The following is a 19,144-nucleotide window of genomic DNA, read 5'->3' as shown; positions in this document are numbered from 1 at the left end:
CACAAAGGAGGCCACACCCACAGAGTGGGTTCGAACAATTTTTGAAACCCACCACTGCTCCCAACGGCCGATAAGATCGCACAGGATGGGCCTCTTTCAGGTGCCGTCAGCCAGACAGTGTCGGCTGGCGGCTCCCTGGAGGAGGACCTTCTCTGTAGCCGCTCCGACCCTATGGAACGAACTACCCCGAGATCCGGACCATTCCCACTCTCATGGCCTTCCGAAGGGCTATCAAAACCTGGCTATTCCGGCAGGCCTGGGGGCTGACCTCATGACTGAGGTCCAGGCCCGACCAGAGTGGGTGCATGATGTGGTTTTAATCTATTTTCTCTGGTTTTTTTAATTCTTTATATTTTTTAAGATTTGTTTCTTTTCCGTAAGCCGCCCGGAATCCTCCGGGATTGGGCGGCCTATATATCTATTAAATACAATACAATACAACTTTGGGGAAATTCTGGTCTTGGGTGTGGCTTTATTGATCGAGGGCTTTTTGTGTCTTCCAAAAATTACGATGGTCAAATCACGTATCGCTAAAAGGGTGTGTGTGTAGATTCCATCATTTTAAAAATAAATTTATAGGGGAGATGGCCAAAGGAGACGGTTTTTTTACCCTTTTTAAAATGTGCAGTTAAAACGCTCCTTGAAATAGGCAGTTAAAACATTTCTGCGTGTTTTAAGGAAAGAGAAAGGAAACAGTCTGCATAATTTAATTCTGGAAATTGACTTTTGACCATGCATTAGATTAAAATCCACATTCCTTCGGGATCCTTTAGGAATTCTGTGCATATCGTATGTTTTCGTGGACCAGCTGCTTCGAGACACTTTCTTGGCATATGGAGCAGAAAAGAGGAGGGGAAGGGAAATAAATTCCTTTTTTTTTTGTTTCCACGTTGATAATTCATTCTGTTTGCTTGGAAGGAACTTTTTAAGAGCCACTGTCTTGGGGAAAATACCCCGTTTCCTTAAAAATAATAAGGATAATAAGCCCTATTGGGCTTTTGCACTAAAATAAGCCCTCCCTGAAAATATTGTAACACCGCAGCAGCCATGCGGTGATCATGCTCACCGCCTCCTGCACCTCAAAAATAGTAAGACCTCCCCGAAAATAAGGCCAAGTGCTTATTTCAGGGGTCAGGGGTTTCCTCAGGGAAACACGGTAAATATTAGGGGCTGCTTTGAAAGAATAAGACGGTTTCTCTCTTCCATTGAAACATCCCTATGGGAAAAAATGTTGTTTCTAAAGTTTGTAGAAACTTCTACTATAGATGAAATCATCTATAGGTAGTCCTCAGCTTACTTACCATTCAAAGTTACAACGGCGCAGAAAGTGACCGATGACTGTTCTTCATACTTACAACCTATTGCCACATTCCCCTCCCATAGCCACAAAATTGAAATTTGGACACTTTTGTCTCAATAAACAGCTAGGATTAAGAGTGGTCAAAATGTATGTTAACATTTTTCTTTAGATAAATAAATGAAAGAGGCTACTTGAATGGAAACGATGCTGTTGGGCCTTTCATCCCAGAATCACTCACAGTTCCACCCTGAAAACTACTTAGCAACTTAGAACTAAGGAGAACTTTCCGGACAAAACAATTAATCAGTGGAACAACTTGCCTCCAGAAGTTGTGAGTGCTCTAACACTTGAAGTTTTGAAGATGATGTTGGATAACCATTTGTCTGAAGTGATGTAGGATTTCCTACCTAGGCAGGGGGTTGGGCTAGAAGACCTCCAAGGTCCCTTCCAACTCAAATCGTCACCGCAAAACAAAAACACCCAGCATTGGCACAGCTCATTTTAACACATTTTAATTTATGCTTTTATTAACTTTTTACAATGTCTGTTAGAGTTTAATGGAGTAGAATGGCAGGATATATAAATCAAATTTAAAAAAAAAAATAACAATTCGGGAAAAGGCATCTCGGCACCATATAATTCATAGTAACTAGCAGCAAACGAAACAGTGGCAAAATGCTTTATAAACCAATAGCTATTGTTTTTCATAGCTATTAGAATAGTCACCATTCCTATAGTTGAATCTAAACTTAAATATGTACACATTAAACCAGAATTTAACTTTTGTTTATTGAAAAAGAAAAAAAAAAGCATGCCATAAACCAAGAGTTTCAACCTACAACGGTTGGGGTATACTATGCTAAATTCAAACACTTGTGCCTTGAAGAGGTTGGACTCGATCTGTGTTGCTTAAACTTGGATATTTTCAGATGGGTGGACTTCGACTCCCATAATTCCACTGGCTGGGGAACTCTGGGAGACGAAGTCCACCTGGGGAATTCTGGGAATCGAAGTCCACGCAGCTTAAAAGTTGCCAACTTCCAGAAATACTGGACTAGGTGGTCTCCAAGGCTTTTAAATATGATATGATGGCTTAGTGAAGGGCTCTCCAACCTTGACCACTTTAAGACTTGTGGACTTCAACTCCCAGAATTCCCAGAGGAATTCTGGGAGTTGAGGTCCACAAAAGTCTTAAAGGGACCAAGGTTGGAAACTTCTGTTGTGTTGCGTGAATGCGTGAAAGGTTGTGTGTGTGTGTGTGTGTGTTGCAGAGAAGGAAAAAAGGACTTTCTCTAAAGAACTCATGGATAACAGGAATTGTACCATTATTTTCCTTTTAGTGCCCAGTTTTTGCACACCATGTGTTTCGCAACCTGCAAATTTGTAAACGGATGAAAATATTATAAAAGAGGAATTTACAGCAAACCAACTCAGCTATGGCCTTTACCAACTTCTCTTTCTTGGAAAAGTTCTGAGGCAAACACTGTCTCTTTGCTGGGGCCATTTCGCTTTCCTTCAATCAATGCTTCCCTGACAATTTTCCTGGGATTTCTCAAAAAAATTTTTTAAAAGGTAGAGACGCGGCGAGAACCCAGCTTTGCTTATGGTTGGGTTGGGAAGCAAATTGGCCAGGTCTGCCTGTTAGGTGCAAAGATTAAGGTGCAGAGGAATAAATTAAAATGAGTGAAATTACTCAAAAACTAGAAAAATATGCTTGTAAAATTGAAAAGCCTGCCTGTGGGCGTGCTCACAAAATGTCTGCCATGGTGGGCGTGACCAGGTGTGATAAAGCACTCATCAATCAGCAGGTGAGGAGGCCTTTCACCATCCTAGCGGAGCCTTGAAGCTAGTGCTTAGCTCTGTAGCAGGTCAAATTATCTGATTATTTAGAAGGATTTTTTGCAGACGAGACACACGGAGGAAAGAGACTTTCACAGCATCAGGCAGGCAAAGGATAAAACGATTGCAGACAAAATAAAAATTCAAATGAGAAGAGCTGATTTTGCTCCTTGTAGTAACCCTCCTTAAGGGATTTTATTCAACTGTCCAAATGGAAAGCGTAAATTAAAAGCGCAGAGCCAAAATATGGCAAAACTACAGACAGCCCGGTTTGGTCATTCGGGGAGGCCAAATGAAAGAGAGAGAGAGAAAGAAAAAAAAAACAGGAGACCAAGAGAAACATTTCTGTGGGTAGCCAGAAATGAACGGTGGAACTCCCTGCCCCAAGATTATTGAGTGGAAGGTAGAAAGAAAAGGTTGCCTTCGCGCACCGCACTCAACCGCAGCCAATTTGGGCTTGGCGTAGTGCAAACTCGGCCGTTGCAAATTGCAAAATGCTACAGGACACACGCCGTTAATTGCGGCTCATCCGTGATTAAACAAATCATAATTCATTCAAACTCGTTAACAGAAGCTAAAGCGATCTACAAAACAGCTCCCGGCTTAAAAGGAGAGCGCAGATTTGTGAAACTCCCCCTTTGCTCGTTTTTAAAACTTTGAAAGGGGGGGGGGAGTTCAGAGCGCGTCCGACTTGGCAAAAACAAAGGGAGAAAACTACAGAGGTGGCATTGGCAACACGCAACGGTTTTCTGCTTTTTATCCTTTTTCTTTTGCTCCCCAGCTGAACAATAAACCAGCTGCCTTAGGGAAAACAGCAGGGGCTGAAAAACAGAAGTGGGGGCCCAGAAATTAATTGGGAACATTAAAACCACCAATGCTTCTCTTCCCCCCCCCCCACCCTGAAAAAAGAAATTAAATTTTGAAACATGGATACAGTTCTAAATTATGAGAATTTTGCTACTGGGTTTTAAGAGCAAACATTTGCATCGTCGGGCAATGTTTGAAATCCTGGATTAGGCGCCTCGGCTAAATCACAATAAATCGACCGATTTAAGAGGCCCCGCTGAATTATTTTCGAGCGGTTAGACACCGTTTCCTTGGCCCAAGAGAACGGAGGGGTTCAAACCTCGCAAACCCAGGCCTCTCTGCATCTCACAAGGACCGTCAGCGTTATGCAAGCAGGACGCGCGTTCTCCCCAAGCGAAAACAGCTTTCACAACAGCAGATGGACAGGATAAAAAGGAGTGTGAAGACAACCACGAAGGGACAAAGAGTCCCTTTGTTGGTCGAAGGAGGGATGCGTTTGTGGCTCTCTTGAAAACACGCTCCACAAATCTTTCTAGTTTATCCTGGACACGGAGGCAGATGTCGGATAAACCGTTAACAAGACTCTCGGGGAAGAAGGAAGGGGCGGGGAAAAAAATGAAAGTAAATAAATAAACGGAAAACAGGAAGACCTCCCCCACAAAAAAACAGTTTTAAGTGTCAGCCGTACCTGGAGAAGTGGGGTGTTTTCCTGACCCCGTGTGTGTGTGTGTCTGTGTGTGTGTTTGTGTGCAGTTCGCTCTAAAAAAAATCACCCCTCCAAATTTCAGCCCAAAAGATTTGAAAAATCTTTACACCTTGGCTCAATTTAAGATTTAATTCAGACACATGGGGAAGACGGTGGCTTCGCCAGGGATCACATCGTTTCCCCGTCAAAAATAAAATAAAATAAAATAAAATCACGAATTGGCAGCCACGTGGGACGCTTGGAAAATTTGTGCAAGCATCTGTTCGGCATTCTGAGATGATGTAGAGCCAGAAATTGTGCAAGCTACATTGGGGGGGGGGGGGGGGCGATGTGCATTGTGAAACCCGAGCCTTTGTTACCCCAAGGAGCGCTGTGACGCTTCATTTTTTTTTAAAATCAAAACCACCGAAATTTAGCCCGATTCTGATTTTTCTTTGCATTGCAACACAGATGGCCTCTTGGTGTGTGTGTGTGTGCGTCACGCAGCTCTTTCGCAGGGGTGTTTCGAAGACTGATTAACAACCGTAGGCGACTAAGCCAACATTAACCTAATTCCCACCATCCCCATAGCACAAAAAGAAAAGTACGGCCGACAAAACTTTTGGCTGCTACGATTTGTGTTTCCCCCCCCATCCATCCGCCTTCTTTCTTTAGGTAAAGAAGGATGTGTCCATAATTATAGGAATTTGTGGTGCACGATTAGGTCGCGTGGCAGTGACGAAGGAGGAACGTGTTTCCAGGTTGGGTGGAACGACGGACTACATCTCCCATGCTCCTCCTCCTCCTCCTCTTCCAGTAGGCCAGCAGTTGTGCTGGAAGAGGGCAACAAAAGCAGTTTCGTTGACAACGTTGGGGTGCATAGTTCATGGAAAGCTGGGGACAAGAGTACCATTCTTAAATCGAACTCCTCGGTGATGATGAAGAAGGAACATGTTTCCAGATATGGTGGAAGGCTATATCTCCCATGCTTTTCCCTCTTCCTCCTCCAGCACACCTATGCTGGAGAAGGGGCAAGAAAGCTGTTTTAGGAGAAGGTTGTTGTGCCCGGGGTGTCAACATCGGGAGTTGCGACGCACAACGCGTCAAAGTTAGTTAATGGAGAGATTGGAAGCAAAGGTACCCTTCTTAAGTTGCGTCTTTCCTCAGACGTACACACAGAGCCTCAACTTCCACTTCACAAAGCTCACTCTACAACAACGACAACACCCCTCTTCCATACATGGCCTTGTTCTTAGGAGTCCTTTCGTAGACATGCCCTCATGTCAGAATCTCCTGCACATCCGCGTCCAAAGTCTGGTGCTTCTCCATCACCCCCAGAACATCATCCAAAATGGAGGGTCCCAGATCTACGTGAAGGGAGAGCAGGGATCCGGCGTGGGTTAATAAGGGTTCGTCTCTTTTCTGCCCCTCGGCAAAGCCGTTGAGAGGGGCAGGGGGCTTGGAGGCCTCCGGGGCTTCGGAAGCCCAACCGTTGTTGGCCAGATGTTGAGCGTGGGCTTCCGTCGGCGGAGCAGCATGGTCCTTCTCATCCAAGTGGAGGCGGGGAGGCTTGGGCGGGGCTTGGGCGGAAGGTAAGGTCAGCGCCTGCAGGCCGCCGATGATGGGCAGAGAAATGGCATTCTTGAGCAGCGGCGAAGGGAGGTCCAACGACAGCGGCTCGTATCCCGAGAGCGTTGAAGTCCGCGAGAACTCGAAGGGCACCATGTAGTGTCCGTTCCCGTCGGCGTCTACCTTCTCCGATCTGGGCAGGAGATGGAACTTGCCTTGAAGGAAAGAGATGTCCCCGAACATGTCGTTCTCCCCCTGACTCCCGATGTGGATCGTGTGCCGGAAATCTCCCAGGGGAGGGCTGATCATCTCGGAAGACAGAATGTCGCGCAGTTTCTCCTTTTTGCCTCGGCGGCTCCCGCGCTTCAGATAGATGGGCACTTTGGTGGCAGCCATCTTGCCCAACACTAGAAAGGGGGAAGAGAAGAAACTGAGGATTCAAGGGTCAAGGCGGACCGTCAGAAGCTAATCGAGTGAGCTATAGCTGTCCTAACTGGATCCCGCCACGTTTGAGTTTAGCGGTTAAAGGCTCCAAGCTAGAAACCAGGAGAAAGGGAGTTCTAGTCCCCATCTTAGGCATGAAAGCCAGATGGGTAATTTTGGGCAAATCACCAGGAGGTGGTGAATTCTAGTCCCGCCTTAGGCATGAAAGCAGACTGGGTGACCTCTTAGGCTAACAACCAGGAGACCGGGAGTTCTAGTTTCACTTTAGATATGAAAACCATCTGTGTGACTTTGGGTCAATCACCAGGAGACGGTGAATTCTAGTCCTGCCTTAGGCATAAAAGCAGACTGGGTGACTTCTTAGGCCAACCACCAGGAGACTGTGAGTTCTAGTTTAGATATTAAAACCATCCGGGTTACTTGGAGCCAATCACCAGGAGATGTTGAGTTCTAGTCCCATCTTAGGCATGAAAGCAGACTGGGTGACTTCTTAGGCCAACCACCAGGAGACTGGGAGTTCTAGTTTAGACATTAAAATCATCCGGGCAACTTTGGGCCAATCAGCAGAAGACAGTAAGTTCTAGTCCCGCCTTAGGCATGAAAGCCAGCTGGGGGATTTTGGGTGAATCACCAGGAGATGGTGAATTCTAGTCCCATCTTAGGTATGAAAGTAGATTGGGTGACCTCTTAGCCCAATCACCAGGAGACTGGGAGTTCTAGTCCGGCCTTAAGGCATTAGAGTCATCCAGATACTGCGGGCCAATCACCAGGAGACTGGGAGTTCTAGTTTAGACATTAAAACCATCTGGGTGACTTTGGGCCAGTCACCAGGAGACGGTGAATTCTAGTCCCGCTTTAGACATTAAAACCTTCTGCGTGACTTTTGGGCCAGTCTCTCTCAGCCCAACTCTCTCATCACAGGGTTGTTGTGGGGGAAAAACAGGAGGAGGGAGGTGCGTTGGCATCGTTTTGCCACCTTGACTCATTCGCAGAACCAATGAAGGCAGGATATAAACAAAGAAAATAAAAACGCAAGCAAAACTCACCTCGGAAAGACCAATTTCCCCAACACTGCTCAGCGCACGGGGGGGGGTCTTCTGGGGAGGGGTTCCCCCTTTCGGTGTGAGGCTTCGAAGAACCCACAGGTGTGATCCACAGATGTGAACCCACAGGTGTGATCCACAGGTCAGCAGGCACCCCTGAGCACCATTCTGAACTTCTGCAGATCAATCACGCTTCTTCTTGTGCTTCAAAAATGGAGGAGAGAATCTTGGCAGGATTTTCAGCCGAGTCCCATCATCTCATCCACGTGCCAGGAACTGAAAAGGGAAAATAAAAACAGCCCTGTGAAATTAAAGTAATCAGTTTTGAAGGCTGGCCGGATCTCTCAGTCAGGGATTTATACCCAGCTCTTGCCAGGCAAATGTTGCGTAATCTTTGGTTTCAGGAGAGAAGCCATCTTCAGGCTGAACATGACCTCTAAATCGGGGGGTCCCCAACTTTTTGGTCCTCAGGGACCACTAAATTTTAAATCCCGCGGACTGCTAATACGATCTGCCTAATGACCGGCTGGGTGGGCGTGGCTAGGTGGTCATGTGACTAGGTGGGTGTGACCAACTCAATGTCACTCGTGTTGAGGGGCGTCTCATCAGCCTCTACTCACCCCTCCCCTCCCAGCCCCTCCTTGCCTGCCCGCCCGGGCTCCGTAGGGCCCCAACAGGACGCAATTGCTGGAGCTAAGCAGCCACCCGGAGAAAGAGTTGGCAAAACAGCTCAGTTCAAATTGGATCTGAGTGAGAAGGAGGCTCAGCAGAAGCACCTCACTGAGGACTAGGAGCATGGGCTTTCCAAGCAGAGGGAAGACCTATGGGAGTGCAAGGCCAGGTACTGGTGCCTGGAGGCTCAGCGGGCTGAGATGGTCAGCCAGTTCAAGGCCATGATGCAGTCCCACTGGAACGAGGCCCTCCGGCTCTTGCAACTGTCAGCCTTCTCAGGTAGGCAGGAAACACAATCAGGTGAGCTAATTCCATTTTATGGCACGGCTACATTAATAAGAATCTTGCCAGGCTAAAAGGACGAACCTCCTTCCTGTTTTTTTTACAGGCTAAGAAACCAGGGAAGGTTTCTTTCTCCACCCTTGTACAGCTCCGGGCAATGTCCTCTCTTATCTGATTGTTCTAGCTTTTCCTTGCTCCGCCTTGCAATGCTTTTTTCCCCTCTCACCTACCACTTCACCAAAAATCCATCTGCAAAGCCCCTGAGCCACTTCCATTCCCAAAGTTAGGTTTGATGGAGGGAGGGAGGGATGGATGGATGGATGAATAGACAGATGGATGGATGGATGGAGACAGACAGACGATAGATCGAGAATAGATGATAGATATTTAGATGATAGATCGATTATAATAGATAGACAGATGATAGATGGATAGATAGATCGATGGATGATTGATAGATGATATAGATGGATGGATAGATAGATCGATAGATAATAGAATATAGATAGACAGATGATAGATAATGATATAGATGGATAGATATAGATAGATAGATAGATAGATAGATAGATAGATAGATGGATGGATGGATGGATGGATGGATGGATGGATGGATGGATGGATGGATGGATGGATGGATGGATGGATGGATGGATAGGTGGATGGATGGATGGATGGATGGATAAGATAGATAGATAAGATAGATCAGTGGTAGTCAACCTGGTCCCTACCGCCCACTAGTGGGTGTTCCAGCTTTCTTGGTGGGCGGTAGAGGTTTGCTGTAACTCTGCTTTATAAATTTATAAAGTAAAGTTGCTTCCCTACTTTATAAATCACCATTACTGTGAAACTGGTGGGCGGTTAGAAAATTTTACTACTAACAGAGATACAAAAGTGGGCGGTAGGTATAAAAAGATTGACTACCCCTGAGATAGATAGATAGATAGATAGATAGATAGATAGAAGATAGATAGATAGATAGATAGATAGATAGATAGATAGATAGATAGATAGATAGATAGATAGATGATAAATAGATCAGATAGATCAATAGATGATATAGATAGATGGATGGATGGATAGATAAGATAGATAGATAAGATAGATGGATAGATGATAGATAGATGGATAGATAGATCAAATAGATCGATAGATGATATAGATGGATGGATGGATGGATGGATGGATGGATGGATGGATGGATGGATGATAGATAGAGATAGGCAGACAGATGATAGATGATGAAGGTAGAGATAGATAGATCAATAATAGATGATAGACAGATGATAGATAGATATGATATACATTTAGTTAGTTAGATCGATAATAGATCGATAATAGAATATAGACAGATGATAGATAATTATATAGATGGATAGATAGCTAGATAGCTAGATAGATAGCTAGATAGCTAGATAGATGATATAGATGGATGGATGGGTAGATAAGATAGATAAGATAGATAGATAAGATGGATGGATAGATGACAGATATAGGCAGACAGATGATAGATGATGAAGATAGAGATAGATTGATAATAGATGATAGACAGATGATAGATATATGATATACATTGTTAGTTAGTTAGATCCATAATAGATCGATAATAGATGATACACAGACAGATAATAGATTGATATATATATATTTATATATATATACATCCAATCAATCACACATCCAATCAATCCACTTACTGAAACAAAGCCAGCACTCCACACACCCCCACCAAGATTTACAGAAAGACGGCAGTTCCGACCACGCTTTTAGCCGAAAACACCAGCCTGAAGATGGCGAGTGGGACCTCGCCGAAACGTTGCCCAGACAATCTCAATCTTCCACGGGAAAAGACCCGAATACAACAAGACCAGCATCCCTACCCTCGTGAAATCTACGAATATATAGTACTTTGACTTACAACGGTTTCATTTAGTGCCTGTTTGAAGTTACAAAGTGCTAAAAAAAAAAAAAGGACACAACCATTTCCCATACTTACGACCCTTCTACCACCCCCATAGTCAAAGTGATCGAAATTGGCAACTGGCTCATATTAATGATGCTTTATAAGTGAGCCACAATTTATGGCCAGCCCAGGGAAAGGAAAATGTGTCGTTAAACAGCACAGTCCTTAAATGAAGTAAATAATGAAATCAAGTGACTGCGTCCGATTTTCTTTTGCCACGGCCGTTCAGTGAAACCATGGCCGTTAAGCGAGCCATCACACAGAAGCCTGAGCTGGGAAGGACTCCAATGGTGATCACGCAACCCCGAGAAGCCGCAATGGTCACAAGTGCGGGGACCGGTCCCGAATCGCCTTTTTCTCAGCGCCGTCGCGACTCAAAACGGCGGTGGAACGAACGGTTGTAAGTCGAGTAATTGCCTGTAATTTTTGTTCTGAATTAAAGTAAACCAGAGCAACCGTAAAAACAATGATTATTTTGTAAAATAGGCTGTAAAAATCTTGCTCTTGAGCTGACCTGTCCAGTCCTATTTATTTTTCCCCCTGCTTGATTCAAGCTGCATTAAGTCCTACCCAGCTTTTAACTGAGATAATTACGGGTTTTCTCCAACTGGAATGATCATTAGTTTGACTCAGCTCTGAGACAGCTTCCTGGGTGGCCCAGGGCAGCCATCGTCCTTCACAACATCCCTTTGCCACTTAGCCCGCCTCGCTGGCTCGTTGTGCGGGGAAAGGAGCCTGGAAGGAGTCTGCTTGGGATGTTAGCAACAGGTAGTCCTCAACTTACGATACTTCACTTAGTTTGAAATCACCACGGCACTGGGAAAAGTGACTTTTACCAAGGTTTTTCGCACTTAACAACCGCCGTAGCCTCTCCCCACGGTCAAAACTGAGACACTTGGGAACTGACACACGTTGTTGACGGTTGCAGTCTCTCCCGGGGTCATGTGATTTTTGGCGACAAGCAAAGTCAATGCCAGATTCACTTAACAACTGTGGTTTTAAATTTAACAACTGCCGTGATTCACTTAGCAACGCAGTGGTGCAGTGGGTTAGAGTGCGGTACTGCAGGCTACTTCTGCCGGCTGCCCAGAAGTTTGGTAGGTCAAATCTCACCAGGTTCAAGGTTGACTCAGCCTTCCGTCCTTCCGAGGTGGGTAAAATGAGGACCCAGATTGTTGGGGGCAAAAGGCTGACTCTGTAAACCGCTCAGAGAGGGCTGGAAAACACTGAAAAGCGGTATGTAAGTCTATTGCTAGTTCTCCCCTCCCTCCCTCCCTCCCTCCCTCCCTCCCTTCCTTCCCAGTGATTAGTACGGCAGGCTAACTCTACACACTGCCAACAGTTCAACAATTGGCTCAAGGTTGAGTCCGCCTTCCATCTTCCAAGGTGGGTAAAATGAGGACCCAGATTATTGGGGGTAAGAGGCTGACTTAGAGAGGGCTGCAAAGCACTGTGAAGCGGTATATAAGTCTAAGCGCTATTGCTATGGCAGGAAAGCTCGTAAAATGGGGCAAAATTCACTTAACAAATGTTTCACTTAGCAACAAACACTTTTGGCTCAATTGGGGTCATAAGTTGAGGACTATCTGTGTCCAGATTTGGATGCTTTCGGGACTGCTAAGTGGCCAGGAGCTGGAGCTCACCCCATCTGTTGGAGGTTTCGAACCCGGGCTGTTCTCCAGCTGACATGCTCAGTGTCTTTAATAATCGCTGAGCTATTGCGCCCCTATCTAAAATATGGGGGGGGGGTTGCAAAAAGATTAATTTGGGGTCCCTTAAGCTCTCTACTTGCATTTCTTATGTGCTTTCGAACTGCTAGGTTGGCAGAAGCTGGGACAAGTCACGGGAGCTCACTCCGTTATGCGGTGCTGGGGATTCGAACCGCCGACCTTTCTGATTTCTGATCAGCGTCTGAGTCACAGAACTATAATTGCTGTAAAGAAGCTCAAAGGTTATTTCTATTTCTTTCGTTTCTATTTTTCTTTCGCACTTCATTTCATTTTATTATATAAAAATATGCGTATACACGCACATATACACACACACAAACACGTTAAGTATATATGTTTGCAAATACACAAAACCCAGCTGTAATTGACCCATAAAAGTGACTTCTGTGTTTTAATAGTTAATGGAACCTTTTCTTTAATTAAACCTTTTTTTAATTAAACGTAATTAAAAGCCTTCCTTTATGTCTGTTCCTTCCGGATGGCCTTTTCTTCCACTAATCAGGCCCAAGTTTGAAATTATCACCTGTTGGTCTGCATCCAAGGGATGAATCTCTGGTTAATTCTATTTCTATTTCGGACAGACTGGTACCCAGGGCTGTATTTACTGGGCCTCTGGCAAGGGCCGCATCCTGGTCTGAGGTCCAGCTGGTCACCTCTGCAGTTTTGGGCTGACACCGGATGTTTCTCAACTTCAATTCCCAGAATTCCCCAGCCAGCCTTCCCTCCTTCTCATCTATCTTCCTCCTTCCTTATTTTTTTCCCTTTTATCTTCCTTCCTTCCTCTCATCTTAATTCCTCCACCATCTTTATTTCCTTCCTTCCTTCCCTCCAATCTTTATTTTTTCCTTCCCTTTTTTTTCTTTCCTTCCTTCTCCCTTCCATTAATCCCATCTTTATTTTTTAAATCTTCCTTCCTTTCTTCTTTCCCTTCCTCTAATTAGGAATCTAATTCCTAATTCCTTCAATCTTTATTTCCCTTTATATTCCTCCCTTCCATCTTTTTTCCTTCCTTTTATCTTCTTTCTCCTTCCTCCCTCCCCTTCTTTTCTCTATTTCCATCCATCTCTTTCTATTCCTTCTCTCCCTTCCTCTCACTAACCTTCCTTCCTTCCATCTTTATTTTTTCCTTCCTTTTTATTTCCTTTCCTTTCTCTCTTCTCTTTCCTCCGCTCCTTCTTTTCCCTATTTCCCTCCTTTTATTCCTTCCTTTTCTCCCTTCCTCTAACTTTCCTTCTTTCCATCTTCTTTCCTTCCTTTTATGCGCTTTCCTTATGTTCCTAACCTCTTTTTTACCTTTTTACCTTCTTTCCTTTCTCTTCTTCCTCTCCTCCCCTCTCCTTTCCGCTATTTCCCTCCATATCTCTTTCTACTCCTTCCTTTTCTCCCTTCCTCAAACCTTCCATCTTATTTCCTTCCTTGTATATAGCTTAGGTTCTTAAACTCTCTTTTTAACCTTCTTTTTACCTTTTTACCTTTCCTCTTTCCTCCCTCCCTCTTCTGCTCTCCTTCTTTTCCCTATTTCCCTCCCTCTCTCCAGTCTCCTTCCTTCCCTCCGTCTCTTCTATTCCCTTCCCTTCCTTTTGCTCTGACTTCTCCCCACAGCCAATATTATTCGGATTACAATCGTTTTTGTTCTGAGGCCTTACCACCTTTTTATTCCTGCTAAAACAGCGACAGATTTTCTGCTTCCAAAGAAGCAGGAGGGCAAAGAATCTGGGCCAAACTGGAACCAGCCGGGGCAGCCTGCCAGCCTTGCCAACGTGCCCGCTTAATCTTTCTAGACGTTTCCGTGCGATTTGGAGCCACACCCAACGTTTTTACAGCAGCTGCCCTGGAAAACCAACTCAACCTTTCTCATCTGACCCAGGTTATGACCTTACAGGTAGAGAGAGAGCAAAGATATGGGGTTTTTTCCACTGCTATTCTAGGCAGTCCTCAACTTACGGCCGTAATCGAGCCCTGGTTAAGTCACTGTGGTCATTAAGTGGAACACTCTATTTTTTTGCAGTGGTTGTTAAGCAGATCCATTTTACTCAATGAGTTTTTTTAAAATTTTGCCAGAATACGTCAAAAATCGCGGCCACAGGATGTTGCAAATGGCCATCCTCACCTTACAGCCACATTCGTTTAGCGACCGTTTTAATTTAAACAAGTAGTTCGCAACCAGCCTTTGCACTTACGACCGTCGCGTGATCAAAACCCAGCAATTTGGCAACTGCCACGTATGTATGACGGCTGTGAACGCCGTTTTGCGGCCTTCCCAGCCAGCTTCCGAGAAGAGACGGGGGTGAAAAACGGATTCGCTTAAAGGCCACCTGATTCACTTAACAACCGCAGTGATTTGCTTAGCAACCTCGGCACACGCAAAAAGGTTGTAAAATCGGGCACAACTGACTTAACCCCCTTAAACAACCTTGCTTAGCGATAGAAACTCTGGCCGGAATTGTGGTCGTAAATCGAGGACTATCTGTCTGTGAATGTAAGGGCGAACTCAAGGAAATTTTCAATCGTGAACTTTCGGCCCAGATGCTGGCTGAGGGTGGGAAGTGGCTCTTAAAAACCTCATCCCACAAATACACAAAAACCACAATTCAACGTAATCCCAGACTGACAGATTAATGGAGCCCGCTGCCTTAACCAGGAAGCATTTATTTATACCAAACATATACACAACTTTTGTGTTTTACAAGCAAACCTCCCAGCCAAACCGGTAACACGGCATAAAAACCTTTCCTATCTGACTTTCACACACACACACACACATCCAAGTTGTGAGCACGGCCAGGACCACCGCTAAACGTGGCTTTTAACGCTGTTTCCGTAGCTCAAAACTTTTAAAAAGACTTTCGATCATCCCTTAAATTTCAGCAACTTCCTTCCACAGTCCGCATTCGAAAGGACAAGCCGGGAATTCACGGGTGGCTTTCATCGCAGAGCCATAAACCGCGGTTTGAACAAACCACAATCCAAACTTTGTGGCCAGGGGCAGAAACAAACACTCCGTGAGAACAACAAGCATCAAAATTGGCAATTGCATTGGAATATCCTCAACGTGGCCCCACTCCCGCCCCATGGCAAAACACGAGTAAACCTAGTTAATGCTTTAAACCGCCTCGTTTCACAATCCTGCAGCCACCCAGGGATAATCCAGACGCCCCCCCCCTCCTCTCTTTTAAGATCTGATCCCTGTTTTAAGTCCTGAGCACGAATCCAGCCCAGCTGTCCCTCAAATCCACCAGCAGGCCAGCTCTAAAAAACCCCAAACAAGCCACAATTATCCCACACCCAACTTTTCCGTATCCATTTTAAGAAGATCTTCCAACTTAACACCCCCCCCCCCCAAATCATCCCCACAACCACGCCCTGGCTTAATTGCAGCTTAAACCAGGATGGGGCAAAGCAGAACGGGGCGTGTAAATTATAGAGAGAGATTTGCACCAAAAGCTTTTTGCACGCTTGCATGCCATGGGTGTGTCTTGCCGCCGACCCGTGGAGCTGGACAGGGCCCAGCAGGGGGGGGGGGGAGATGAGGAAGGGGTGCTCTCCCCCCCCCCCGCGCATGACGTCGTTTTCTTGGGATGTGAGTCAAGCCGCTCACACACCAGAGAGAGTGTGTGTGTGTATGTTACACGATTTGGCTGTGTTTGGAGCCAAACACATCAGATCAGAGCGGCGTTAAGAAGATTCCACCCCTGTTGCGTAAGGCTCGGCGTTACAACATCTGGAAAACAACACACACACACACAGACACACACACAGACGCTCCAACCTCCCCACCCTCCCCCGAGCTGTCAGGTTGCCGAAATATAGCCAAGGGGTGCGAAACACGGCTCCCAAACTAGAGGCCTGTTCCCCCCCACACCCACCCTGCTGATTTTTCTGCTTCTTTTGTACAAACATTGTTATTTCGTTGTTGTGCTTGTTAAAAGCTTTCCAGAATCTTCCTGCACAGAAGAGAGGAAAGGGGGTGGGGGGCGGAAATGCCTCCCCCCACCCACGTTGGTTTGTGGAGGGGGGGGGGCTGAAAGGGGAGGAGGTTGCCGAAAGGTGGAAATGCTTTTGTGCTTTGCTGTTGGCAATGCAGTTTTGTCCTCGGTTTACGACAGCTGGTTTAGCGACCGTTTTCGCCACTGGAAAAAAAAGGGGGGGTGACTTCCCCCCCCCCACACTTTACGGCCGCTGTTGCAACATCTCCACAGTCAAAATCCAGGCCCTTGGCCACCGACTCAGATTTACGACGGCTGCAGGGTCACATGGTCCCCCCTCCTGCGTCCCCTTCAGATCGAGTCCATGGGGGAGAAAGCCAGATTCACTTTACAACCGGGGGACGGGGGGGACTAACTTATCAACGGCAGCGGTTCAGTTAACAACGGCTGCGAGGAAAGGTCGTAAAACGGAGCAAGGCTCCCTTGAACAAAATGTCTCGCTCAGCAACGGAAAATCTGGGGCTCGATTGCGGACGTTTTAAGTTGAGGACTACCTGAAAGGAAAGGGGGGTGGGTGGAAAAACAACCCCACAATATTTTGGGACCTTTAATTTTAGGATCTTTTCTCCGATCGGATGTCGCTCGGCGGATGTCGGGACTAGCAATTCCCAGAAGGGTCAAGATTTTGGAAAGAGGGGTGTTGTTTGAAAGGTTGGAGAAGGCTGATTCAGAACACACACAACACAACACACACAACACAAGAGTTTTCTCCCTCCAATTTTTCACCCCCTTGGTGACTTGCACCCATCCCCTATTATCTACGGCTTTGGGGGGGGGGGGAAATGAGACCAGGTTGAAATATTTGGGGCAAGGCCGGAGAGGAACAGGGGAAGCTTATCAACGGCTCCTTTTTTTAAAGCCATTAATGGAGCCTCCAGGTCCAGGAGCAGTCTACCAGGGAAAGAGGGCAAAACTGGGCAGGCATCCAGGAGGGTTTGTTCGCTTTCCTACAAGACCAACCATTGAAATCCTAGCAGCCTATCATTCCCTACCCACATCCCAAATTTGGATGAGATTTTGTCTGCAACGGCTGTTGGGCCCAGGGAAAGGACACCCCAGATGACAACACCCCCCCCCCCAGGCCCGTTTGCCAAACACTGGCTGGGTTCACACGACCCTCTTAAGATAAGGATCCCCCTCCTGCACAAACCCACCCAGCGATTCCACTTCCCCCCCCCCCCAGCAAACTAAGTTGATTGGCTTATGGTCCTGGAGGAGCAATCTTCCAGAGGATGAGAATCCTGCCTCCTGTAAGCCAATTAACCAGGGTTAGACCAAGATTAACCCAGCCTGGGTCACGGGGGGGGGGGGGGGGACGGGACGGGACAAGAGGGCAAGGCTTCCGAAGGGGATTTTGTTGGGTTTTCTGAATGTTGTGTTGTTTGTTTGAATTTATGGAGCGCTGCCGAGGTTGAAGTGTTTTGGAAAGAAAGAAACAAACTTGCGGAAACGGATCGCAAATAAATATATATATATATATATATATATATATATATATATATATATATATATATATATATATATATATATATATATATATATATATATATATATATATATATATTACAACATAACAGAAAGCGAGCCAGCCCGAAGGAGGGAGGGAGGGAGGAGGAAAAACCCGGAAAAAAATAAATAACCCAAGCAAACTTTAAATCATGGTTAGCGTTGGGGGCTCCCAGCTTTCTCACCCACCCCCTCAAAAATAAAGTTTAAACACCACATTATTTGAATTCAAGTGAGGGGGAAGCAAAATAAATACATAAAAAAATGCGGGTTTATCACTCCGTTCCCAAGAGGCGGGAGATGAACCCCGCGTTCACACGTTACGCCCCGCGGGAAGGTGGGAAGCGCGTCCGGAGCGCCCAAGCTCGAAAACGCCGAGTATCAGGATTGCAATTGATCCCCCGGAGTGGTGGGGTTAGTCCAGCAAGAGCGCCTCTGAGCATGGGCAGAGCGCTTTCTCTCCTTCCCAGCCACCTAAAACCGGACCTAATCCGAGTCGCGGGCCCGCTTTTTGGAATCAGTAAAGGAAGACAGGGACGGACGGACGTGGAGAATCTCCAGCAAGACCTTCTCTGAGCATAGGCAGAGCGCTTTTCTCTACTTCCCAATGGGGGGAAAAAAGAGGAATAAAGAAAGAAAAATGAAGAAGTAAATGCAAGGGGGAGGAGAAAAAAAAACCAAGGAATTTCCGTGCATGCAAACTGGCGTTTCTTGCCTTGCGCAAAGACTTACCCAGCCGAGCGGAGCACGCCAAGCGAGCTGCGTTCCCACGATCAATTCCCAGCAGAAAGATTAAAAGGCTCGCCGGGCTGCGCTCGCCACCCCTTCGGCCACGCCCCTCCTCGCGCCCCAGCCAATCCGAGCTGGCTGCGATAAATGCGGACCGCCTCTCCCAGCCCCACCCCTACACACACACACACGCACATAGAGAGAGAGAGAGAGAGAGACAAAAAGAGACACACACACACACACACACACACACACACACACACACACACACACACACTCTCACAGAGAGAGAGAGAGAGAGAGAGAGAGAGAGAGAGAGAGAGAGAGAGAGAGAGACATTTTTCACTTCGGAAGCTTTTCTTGAGAAACTTTTGCCCTCCGTCCTGGCTTCATTTGGCTCGATCGTGGTCAAACGCTGGCTCGGTCGTGGCTTATTCAAGGACGAGGGTGTGTGTGTGGTTTGCATACACACACACACACACACACACACACACACACACACACAGAGTTTGCAAATCAAAGATTTGTCTCTAAACCCAAACCCATCGATCGTGGTCAAACGCTGGCTCGGTCGTGGCTTATTCAAGGA

General features: G+C 46.2%; 1 protein-coding gene across 1 annotated transcript; it reads right to left on the bottom strand.

The window, feature by feature from the left end:
- Positions 1–1,796: 1,796 nt before the first annotated feature.
- Positions 1,797–18,647, bottom strand: CDC42EP2 (CDC42 effector protein 2). The gene is made up of 3 exons (XM_032234074.1): positions 18,559–18,647; positions 7,691–7,963; positions 1,797–6,607 (listed from the first exon to the last, which is right to left on the bottom strand). The coding sequence occupies exon 3, from the start codon at positions 6,594–6,596 to the stop codon at positions 5,910–5,912; it is 687 nt and encodes a 228-aa protein (XP_032089965.1). The 5' UTR covers positions 6,597–6,607; positions 7,691–7,963; positions 18,559–18,647; the 3' UTR covers positions 1,797–5,909.
- Between the last annotated feature and the right edge of the window lie 497 nt (positions 18,648–19,144).

The sequence above is a fragment of the Thamnophis elegans genome, chromosome 17 (assembly GCF_009769535.1).
Source record: "Thamnophis elegans isolate rThaEle1 chromosome 17, rThaEle1.pri, whole genome shotgun sequence".
Taxonomy (NCBI): domain Eukaryota; kingdom Metazoa; phylum Chordata; class Lepidosauria; order Squamata; family Colubridae; genus Thamnophis; species Thamnophis elegans.
The sequence above is the reverse complement of the archived record's forward strand: the minus strand, read 5'-3'. Positions and strand labels throughout refer to the sequence as shown.